Here is an 11,040-nt window from a genome sequence, read left to right on the forward strand (position 1 = left end):
AGCTTTAAAAATAATAATAATAATAATAAATACCGAGGATCCATCAACCTAGTGCAAAACTCCCGTCGGAGTTTTTTTTCTGATGAGCAACCGGATGTAGACCACATGACAACTTCCCGTCCCCACGTGTGTAGGAATGAGAGGCAAGACAGCTTTCGTCTTTCCACTAAAACTCCGAAAATCTTACACATTTATCTGAAGATTTACTTCACACTCCATAGAAATGGCTGACATTGTACAACAACGATTAGAGGACAGAATACCAGCTCTCGAACAGTTGGAAAGAGTCGGTTTGTTCACCAATAAAGAAGTCAAGTGAGTAACGTTATCAGTGCACGCACGAACACAACAGATACAAACAAGTGGTTATACTCTGAAACAAACAGATTCCTCAAGCAAGGCTTTTGTTTCAGGTCTATGTTGAAAAGATCTACTGCTCTTGAATACAAGCTGCACCGAACAGTTCAGAGTAAAGACGATTTTATTACATACATACAGGTCTGTATTGACAAAAGGCTGTTTAATATATTTTGTTTTGCACAAACATCATTCATACATAAATTGGTTATCTGGAACATGATAGGTTGGGCTTTGCATTTGCACATGACATTTCTAACCATCTACAAGGTCCAAATAGCTTATTATGAGACATGTAATTGGGTGTTTTTGTTTCTGTTCTTCATCAGTATGAAATAAACGTCCTAGAGCTTATCAAGAAGAGGAGAGCAGTGAGTAGAGCTTTGGTTTATTTATTTGTAAAATATAGTTTTGGTCATGGGTAATTCTGGCATTGTGTACTAGTGAATATATGCACCTCAACTGTACTGTTATGTTTACAGAGAATTGGTTACCATTTTAAACGGGAGGAAATTGAGTATCCCATCATTCATCGCATAAACCATGTTTTCAGAAGGGCTACAACAAAATGGCAGGTTGGTCAATATGAAAAAAACAAGAACCTTACTTTAGATGTTGTAATTTGAGGTTCAGTTTTTAACTGGCTTCAAATCAATGCTTTTTCTGTAGGAGGATGTGCAGCTCTGGCTTTCACAGGTTGCCTTTAATAAGAAATGGGTATGTGATTTTGTGATTAAACATTAATTAAAAACAAGCAAATCTGTGGTAAAGTGTCTGTGCTGTTTTATTATGGTTATGTCAATTATTTAATTCTGTTCTTGTCATTTTTTTTATCAGGGCACAAAGACTCAGCTCAGCAAGGTTTTGTCATCTATGTTAGCTATCCATCCTGACAAACCAGGTAAGCTTTTATTTCAAAAAGAAAATAATTTTAGTTGCTTTGCATAAAAGATTTATTGTTCTATATAGTATTCATTTACTTTAGAGGTGTAAGAAATTTCAAAGCAGATGGCCAGAAATATAGTAATATCATAATACTTGCAGCTTTGTGGATAATGGCTGCTAAGTGTGAGATGGAGGACAGAAACTCTTCAGAGAGCGCCCGACATCTCTTCCTCCGTGCCTTGCGCTTTCATCCTGAGAATAAGAAAGTCTATCAGGAGGTGAGGAGACTCTGGCATCTGTTTGTATTGGCCTGAAACAACCAATAAAACATTTAATTCTAAAAGGTCCATACTGATGTTCATATAATAAAACTGTTCATGTGTGTGCGCATAGTATTTCCGGATGGAGCTCATGCATGCTGAGAAACTGAGGAAACAGCAGCAGGAGTTGGAACAAGCTAAAATAGATGTGGTAGGGTTATAGGCGTATATCTGAGCCCTTTCTTAGGTAAATAAAATGCTAATTAAAAAGCAAGTAACAAAAGATGTTTTCTCAATTTAGGGCGAATATAATTTTTCTCCGGAAATCTTGAGTGGAAAACTTGCTGAGGTGGTGTACAGAGATGCTGCACAAAAAATTAAAGGTCAGCTAAATTTCCACAGAACCGTTTTAACTCAACAGGTTGTATTAGCTCAGTGCTGTACATTTATCCGTCTTGTCTTATCAGGGGCTGAATTCATCTTGTCGCTGCTACAGATTGCTGCCATCTTTGACTTCACAAAGGAGCTACAGGACACCATCCTGCAAGAGTACAGAGTCTTTTCCCCTTTTGCCTACCATTCTGAGATCAGACGATTTACGCAGACAAGTTTCTGCCTTTTTTTATGTTTAGTTGGTCACCTTAAAGGGATAGTTCACCCAAAAATGACAATTCTGTCATTTATTATTCACCCTCGTGTCGTTCCAAACCCGTAAGACCTTCGTTCATCTTCAGAACATAAATTAAGATATTTTTGATGAAATCCGAGAGCTTTCTGACCCTGCATAGACAGAAGCGGAACTGCACACATTCAAGGCCCAGAAAGGTAGTAAGGACATCGTTAAAATAGTCCATGTGACATCAGTGGTTCAACAGTAATTTTATGAAGCTACGAGAATACTTTTTGTGTGCAAAGAAAACAGAAATAATGAATTTATTCAACAATTCTTCTTTTCCGTGTCAGCATCTGCCGCCATTCACGAGAGTACCACAACACGTGTGTGGTGCTGCTGACATAAAACACGCATGCGCTGCGTGAGAGTTGTGGTACTCTCGTGAATGGGGGTGAGTAATTAAAGGGTTAGTTCATCCAAAAATGAAAATTAGCCCATAAATTACTCGCCCTCAAGTCATCCTAGGTGTATATGACTTTCTTCTTTCAGACGAATCCAGTCGGAGTTATATAAAAAATTGTCTTTGATCTTTTAAGCTGTTTCATGGGACTCAGCGGGTGTAGCATGCATCAGTCCAAAAGCACTTAATTAAAATGCGCCCATCCATAAAAAAAAAAGTGTCTCACATGGCTCGGGGGGGGGGGGGGGGGGGGGAACAAAGGCCTTCTGTAGCGAATCGATGCGTTTTTGTAAGAAATATCCATATTCAAAACGTGATAATCACTTTAATTAGGGCTGCACGATAAATCGCATGCGATATTTAATGCGCATCTTGTCAGAAAGCCGGTTCTGTAATCAGCAGTAAATCTCCATCACGTGCGTGCTTTCACATTGAGCAGCATTAACTACACAGAGCCGTTGTACATTTAAAAAAGACAATTTGTAATATAACCCCGACTGGATTAGTCTGAAAGAAGAAAGTCGCATACACCTAGGATGACTTGAGGGTGAGTAATTAAATAAGAAAATTTTTTGGTGAACTAACCCTTTAATGACAATTTTCATTTCTAGGTGAACTATCCCTTTAATTAGAGGTTGACTGATTTATTATTTTTGCTGAATAAAAATGCTGTAGGAGCTATTGTAAATGAACAAATTAACGCTGAAACTAGTATTGGGGAAAATCCATTTACAGGAAGTCCTGAAAAGGTGATGTTTAAATATGTTTGTGTTCAGACTGCAGAGTCAGTATGTCGATGACTGCATGATGTGGGATTTCATGGCTAAGCGTGAGCTGGATGCTGCTGGGGCTCCAGAGCTCCAGTCTGCGAAAGGAAGAGCTTCTGATACAGACCGCAGAGAAGAACGCTGCTGTGTCGTTTATGAAGAGGCTCTAAAGAGCCTTAATACAGGTATCATGATGTAACACTAGGATTCGGTGGTGGAATATGATTGGATTCTCATGGTTCTAGCTGTATGTAATTTGCCTACATATGTGTAATTTATTTTTGTAGAGGCCATGTGGACATGTTATGTCACATTCTGTCTTGAGAGATATAAGCGGAAGACAAATGTCAATGAACTCAAGGAAAAGGTAATAAACCTGTTTTTTTTTATTTGGGTGTTGCAGTGTTCATGATAATCTTGATCAGAATAACATAGACTTGCTGTATTTGGGAAGTTTGATTTATTATATTAAACCATATTTACTTTTGTTTTGTTTTTTTAATCTAAGTGAGATTGACACGTATTCTGTGCCTGTTCACTTTTTCAGAGAAAGGAACGATTACTCCGAGTCTTACAGAGTGCTCATGATGCCAAGCTTTTGCAAGAGTCATTCTACAAGAACTGGGTAATGTTCACTCTTAACATTGGAATCTCACTGCAAAACCTCCTGCTTACACACCTTATCCAGCACTTGGTTAAAATGGTGCTGCAGGTATAATGTAGGCCACTTTCTATCTCCTCAAAAAACAGCTACAGGTCCTGCTGTCGTCAGGGGATACAGTATCTGCTACCCAGATCGCCATTACAGCCACCCAGTGCTTCAGCCAATCATTTGAGATGTGGAGCTTCAGCCTCCAGACATTGGTCCAGCTGGAGAGCACAGAGGCGGGACATCTATTCCAAGAAGCCCTGAAACACGTGAATCCCAAGGTAGCGGTTGTACCACAGCTGCCTCTAAGTGGGACATCTTCTAACAGCAGATTTGCCCTAATTAGTCCACTTGAACAAATGAACTACCTCTGAATGCTTTTCTTAAAAACGTTTTTTTTTATATATATATAATAATTGGATAACATTACTATAGTGATAGCGACTTAACATTGCTTTTAAGATATACAGTTTATCAGTAAATGCATTCCCTGAGAATTGAACTCCAGACCTTGGTGTTGCTAACATCATGCTCTACTGCTTGAGCTACAGGAATTCCTACATATAATTGTAGTTAAGTGACAAGTCATCCTCTGCTACTCTAACTCTACTCTAGCTCTTTCGTAAACCAGCTAGTGAAAAATAGCCATGTTTGCGGGATTATGAAGCCTGTAGTTACATAACCCTGCATAGAGGCCATTATCCAAGCACATGGGAACATAATGCTATAGAGTGATATCCGCATGCACAATTATCCTGTTTCATTTCTCAGTCGTCCTCTATGTTTGTGTTTTTTCCCCCCAAACAATATGGTTCTGTCAGTTTCTTTCAAAATTAGAGATATTAAGGGAGAAAAGTGAGGGAACCCATTACTAATGAAATGTAATATAATATGATGAGGTCCAGAAAATCCTTGTAGCAGTAGTGCAAATGCTCTTATTTTCATGAATTATATTATAAGAAGTTTGAACCCAATGATATATTTAATAATCAGTCTATAATATGTTCTACAGGAAAGTCTGCCATTATGGCAGCTGCAGGCTGATTGGTGCATGACCTCACAAAGACCTGAGGACACGGAGACCTTTTTTCAGGTGGGACATGACTTTTTTTTTTATAGTCCTGATTCCATGTTTAGTTTGATTACATAAGTTGTAATTCTAATGTAGTCCACAGTGTTAATGTATATAATGTGATAAGAATTGCTCCTGTACTTGCAGAAAGGGCTTCTGTCCCTAGTACCTGCAGTGTCATCTGCCATGAAGGAAAAATACCTTGAATGGTCCTATAAAACTGGTGGTTACAAAAGGGCTAGAAAAACGTTCACAAGGTACACATCAAATACAGCTGTGCTCTATGGTTCTCTTTCTTTCTGTGTGTATATACAGTGGGTCCTAAAAAAGGCTGAGGCCACTAGTAAAAATATGTATTTTGCGTTGTTCTAATTTAAAAGTTGTTTAAATTCCAAATCCTGAAATGTTATTTTCAGTTTTAATTTTAAATACTAGTTTTTCAATGTGGTTTTAGACTTTCGGGACTCCACTGTTTATCTAGAAATTAGGCATAAGCAATTTAAAAACAACCTCTTCTCTTGGATTTCAGCTTGCATGAACACAGACCCTTCACTAAGGCATTCTTCATGAAGATGATTGAGATTGAGAAAGAGCAGGTAAAGGTGATGTAACACCTGTCAGGTGTCTAAAATATCTAGTAACCAGCAGACATGTGTATGAACACCATACAATGTATTACTGATTTGTATTATTCTCCCAGGAGACACCAAAGATGAGTAACCTGAGAGACTACTACGAGCGCGCGCTTCGTGAGTTCGGTTGCTCAGATGAAGGTGAGTGTGATTCAGTGCTTTTAGCCTTTGAAGAGGCAACTCTCTTTCATACTTTGAGTAGTATATTTCACTGATCAACCAAAATAATTTGCTGTTTTAGATCTCTGGATGGACTACATCAAGGAAGAGTTGGGAAGGCACGGAAACCCAGAGAACTGTGGGAAGCTCCACTGGAGGGCTGTTAAGACCCTGGAGGGCGAAAGTGTTGAGCGTTTTACCACGCAGTACACACTTCTGCAGACCGGGCACGTGTAAAACCAGCATAAATCTTCAGTGTGTTTTCTGTATTGTTCAAATATGGACCACAAATTGGCTTCAGTGATTTCTCTTTGAAAAGCCCAATTCCTGTGTTGCAGACTGTAAAGGGGAAAAATTAAGTTCATTTCCTGATCCTTCTGAATTTTTTCAAACATGGTGATGCATAGACATTTGTGCTTTTCTGTTGTTCCAGTAATAAACATTTTATGATGACATGAAATTGTCTTAATGTTAAAGAAATGCTTTACACTGTATTTTAATAGATCCTGACTTGCACCAGCACACTAAATAAAACAAAAGTTCAATGTAAACATGTAACCGTAGAGAAGTGCTGAAGTAGGTAGCATCAATACAAAGTCAGAATACTCTTGACTTTTCTTTAGCATTATAAAGCTAGACATTCATTTTGCTATCACAGAACAGGTGTTATTTATTTTTTGCCCCAGGAAAAAAAGTTTCTAAGGAAACATGGTAAAAGTAAAAATTCTAACCTATAAATCACAATGATGCGTTAACCGATGTCACATTTTTAACATGAAATAAAAGTTAAAAGTTTGACACTTCCATATAGTAATAGTTAATACACTGATAACATTGTAAAGTTAACTTCATCAGATATCTTTAGTGATTAAGGACACTTCAAGTTCTCTATCATGTTGTAAAAACAAGAATTTAATCGCAGTCATTGATGCCTTTCATTAACCATGGAGTTAAGAAATAAGCTGTATGAGATGTCATAGGTTAACAATAAATAAATTACATTATGCTTAGTCATTGGCAACTTGAATGTTTTGTTAGAAGTAACTAAGACACACAAGCTGACTCCACTGACAATAGCAGCAAACGGGTTGAAAAGCCTGCTGATCCAGTGGATGTTTTGTGTTTGTTCGGGGGCATGTAGCATCTCTGAATCCTTTCGTCTGTGGTAGCCATATTTTTAATTAAGAGACACGCTTATTTTGGTTTACCAGATTACACTGAATCACATCAACTCTGATAATACAGTAGGGAAATGTCAACAGAATTAGAAACTAATAAAGTTTAGTAACCAATTAGGTGAAAGTCAGGCATGTTAAAATTCCTTTAAAATGAACTGAACATTGCTTGACATCAACATGGTTCCAGAATTTCCTCTGACGTCACTGATGTAGTCTTGCACACAAAAAATGGCTGAAATTTTGGGTCAGTGCTTCCTTAGCAGAATGTAGGTGAAGAGGGCCACAAGTCCAGCAGACAGCAGGCCAATGACACACTGGTGGATGGTTATAGCACTCTCCAGTGAGTGAATGCGTTCTTCCATGGCAGTGGTGTGAATGTAGTCATAGATTGAGGCCCCGATGCTCCACACCACCCAGACTGCATCCACCAACGCCTTCATTGTGGGAGACACCATTCAGTGTGTGGCTGCCCCACAGTGTGGGATCCTCACAGCAGCCCTCACTCACTCCACCCCCACTATGGGACAGAGAATAGAATTGGTACAGCATGCCAAAAGCCTGAGGAGCAAATAGTATTGACAGAAGACAGTAAAAGCTTGACCAGCATGACCTTTTGTTATTTTTCTGTTTAATTATATTAGAAAACACCTGGGGGCATGGTCAAATTAAAATACACTCTCAAACTAAAGTAGTAACACTGTCCGGGTATAATGTACATACTTTATACATTTAATGTTCTATGCACCCTCTATTGCAATATTTCTTAATATAATATCTTGTTTGGTTCTATTCTGCAGCATGTTAAAAGGATAGTTCTCCAAAAAATGACATTTCTGTTATCATTTAGTCACCGTCAAGATGTTCTGAAACATTTTCTTTCTTCTGCAGAACATAGAAGACATAGAAATGTCTCAGTATTTATGTATGCATTAATTCATTAAGTTTATTATTATTATTATTATTATTGTGTCCATACACTGGAAGTCAATGGCCACCAAACTTTTTGGTCACCAACATTCTTCTAAATATCTTCTTTTGTGTTCCACAATAGAAAACATGTCATACAGGTGTGGAACAATGACAAAATTATTGAAACCTATGTTCTTCTCGGCCACCGTACAATAGTGACATTTTTTGTTACTGCATTGACCAGTCGGTCTGCCCACCTGACAGAACGAGCCCAGATACAACTCACAGCCCCTTATGTTTACATGTGTAATATAAGCATGACATCCGTCACAACAACAGCAACAGTGTGACATTAATTGCACAATTAGTTAGTTAGCACAATGCAAAAGCCTGTGCCACTGCCGACTCAATCATCGAGTTAAAAAGGCCACGAGGAACTGTACAACAACTTTGCACTGATTTACAGGCCATTACTGCTCAGCTCACTAGGCCCATCATATGGATAAAAGCATCATCCGTGCTGAATAAAATGCACTGTGTGTGAGTTAGTATCAGACGGTTTTTGAAAGAAGCAAGATCACAGCATTTAGGGAATGATGAGAGAGAGGCGTCAGAGATGAAAACAATCTTCAGCTGACATCCCTTCTCGCGCAAACAGCGTGATGAACAATGATGGACACTCACCAAAGGATCGCCGATGTTAGCTGGACAACGAATGCAATGTGGATGATCATTCCTACAGTTGAATATTTTTTGTGAAAATATACCGGGCCGTATGACAGAAATCCTCGACCCTCCGCCGCGAGCCCGAAGCGGCTGCCGTGATGACGACATTGCAAAGGGCGTGTCTTCCATTGAGAAGCAATGTCAGTTTTTATACCACCTTTTTCTTCTTTTCAACCGCTATAGTTAAATAACGAGGAGAATAACAACGTGCAGTAAACAAGTCAGACTATTCCAAAGAAGGGAGGTAAGAAAAAAAAAAAGATTGTACCATGGTGGACAAAAGAATGTGATCAAGCAATTAAATCTAAGGAATGAATGCTATAGTTTTATTTTTCAGTTCCTTAAAATAACTAATTTGTGGGAAAGAATTTAAAAAAAAGAAAAAAAAGAAGGAAAATTGGGAAGGAAGTAAGTCAATTTTTGATCCACACTCCATTCCAGTTGGTGGCGGAAATACACCATTTTGTTGTTTGTCAACCGCCAATAAAATTTCAAGAAGAAGAAGAAGAAGAAGAAGAACGTGCAGTAAACGGTAAAACTGTTTGCACTACAACCCAGTGTGTTCATAATTTCAGCTAATTCATTAAAATAATATGATAAGACACACCAACTTTCAATATCAAGCAGCAAAACGAACTGTTTTGTTCAGCTAAAAATAGCTGGACGGAGTGGACGCAGATGAAACCGGAAGCCATACCCATATATTTTCCAAATGGCCGCGCCCATTTTTACGACAAGAAAAAGGTGGTATACTTGTGAACAAAACGACAAATCTCTTTAATATAATCTGGGGAACACATCAACAACAGAGAACACGAAAAAAAATATTTGCAAACACAATATTGGTATTTAATTTGGCTTTTAAAATGTGTTTGTTCATATGCTTTTATGTTCTTTTTGTTTTTTGTTCTATATAGGCCCGTAATACTTTACCTATACAACTACAGTCGTGGAAAAAAGTAGAACAATACCGATATTTACGAATGGTAACTTGTCATATTAATGTGTCACCACAGGGGGCCGCTCCACGCTGCAATGAGAGCCTTTAGAATGAATCCCAGATAAGTGAAGAAAAAATCATACATTTACAGTCTGTTGCCTAATGTAAGCATACTTTCAGTTTTCAACAGAGGCCTATAAAAACAGAAATACATTTTAATTTAGTTACACAGACATTAAATGACACTTAACAGACTTTAGAGGCGACATAAATGGAATAATAATGGCTTATTTGAATTATATATTAAGTAAAAGCACTAAACAAAACGTGCTGATATATTTAATTCATTGTTTTAATTTTTATAAAATCCCACTAAGTCAGTAAGTGTTTTGATACCACATAAAGGACATGGTTTATTATGGCAGGACCCGTGCATTTATCATCGGTTCTACATGAGGATCTTGAAATAGCCTGGCTATGCAGTCACATCAACGATCCTATTTTGGGAGGTCCCGGGCGCGGACACACACGTCCTGAAGTATTGGCTTATGAATGTTAATTGCGTCGAGTGACGTCTACCCGGTAGGTCAACCCATCAGGCGGTTTAACCTGTTTTTATACAGTCTATGGGTTTAACTAAAGATTAAAAATGAATTAGGGTTCGTCAATGGACACTTCTGGAGGGTTACTAAACAACGTCAGCCTGACTTAATTAATATTCATAAGCGAAGCCTTCACCATAGTAGTTTTCTGATTCTAGTCCCAGACACAATTAATTTCGCATGTGGTCGAAGGAACCAGTCGGTGGCGCTTCAGCGCAACATGTACAAATATGATATGTCTACAACAGCCAGATGGATAATTCATTAATAACGAGCACATGGGGTCGCTCTGGCTAAAACAGCATAACGTCACATGGAGAATTTCAAAAGGCTTGCGCATTAACGAGGCTCATTGTTCCACCGCGTAATATTGACTTTTTCCCTTCGTCCACTTTTGCGCAAAGGGAGAGTGTTGTAAGCGGTCCCTGTGGATATACCGTGTCTTCATGAGGAGTTGAGCGCAAATAAGCTTAATTAATATTCATAAGCGAAGCCTTCACCATAGTAGTTTTCTGATTCTAGTCCCAGACACAATTCATTTCGCATGTGGTCGAAGGAACCAGTCGGTGGCGCTTCAGCGCAACATGTACAAATATGATATGTCTACAACAGCCAGATGGATAATTCATTAATAACGAGCACATGGGGTCGCTCTGGCTAAAACAGCATAACGTCACATGGAGAATTTCAAAAGGCTTGCGCATTAACGAGGCTCATTGTTCCACCGCGTAATATTGACTTTTTCCCTTCGTCCACTTTTGCGCAAAGGGAGAGTGTTGTAAGCGGTCCCTGTGGATATACCGTGTCTTCATGAGGAGTTGAGCGCAAATA

At 38.5% G+C, this 11,040-nt stretch overlaps 1 protein-coding gene across 3 annotated transcripts; it reads left to right on the forward strand.

Annotated features, from left to right (window-relative positions):
• The first annotated feature begins 37 nt into the window (after positions 1–37).
• Positions 38–6,276, forward strand: utp6 (UTP6 small subunit processome component). 3 transcript variants are annotated; one of them, XM_016281195.1, is made up of 20 exons: positions 38–143; positions 222–315; positions 414–498; positions 687–728; positions 840–932; positions 1,027–1,074; positions 1,195–1,258; positions 1,402–1,520; positions 1,636–1,713; positions 1,804–1,885; positions 1,970–2,051; positions 3,352–3,527; positions 3,630–3,709; positions 3,890–3,967; positions 4,093–4,272; positions 5,004–5,084; positions 5,211–5,320; positions 5,593–5,659; positions 5,764–5,836; positions 5,937–6,276. In XM_016281195.1, exons 1-20 carry the CDS (start codon positions 137–139, stop codon positions 6,089–6,091), a joined length of 1,794 nt encoding a protein of 597 aa, XP_016136681.1. In that variant the 5' UTR covers positions 38–136; the 3' UTR covers positions 6,092–6,276. The 3 variants fall into 3 exon arrangements, with proteins under 3 accessions (XP_016136681.1, XP_016136682.1, XP_016136683.1); XM_016281196.1 differs by having other exon boundaries at positions 38–138; XM_016281197.1 differs by having other exon boundaries at positions 38–130.
• The last annotated feature ends 4,764 nt before the right edge of the window (positions 6,277–11,040 follow it).

Source organism: Sinocyclocheilus grahami, unplaced genomic scaffold (genome assembly GCF_001515645.1).
Source record: "Sinocyclocheilus grahami isolate Dianchi unplaced genomic scaffold, SAMN03320097.WGS_v1.1 scaffold148.1, whole genome shotgun sequence".
NCBI lineage: Eukaryota > Metazoa > Chordata > Actinopteri > Cypriniformes > Cyprinidae > Sinocyclocheilus > Sinocyclocheilus grahami.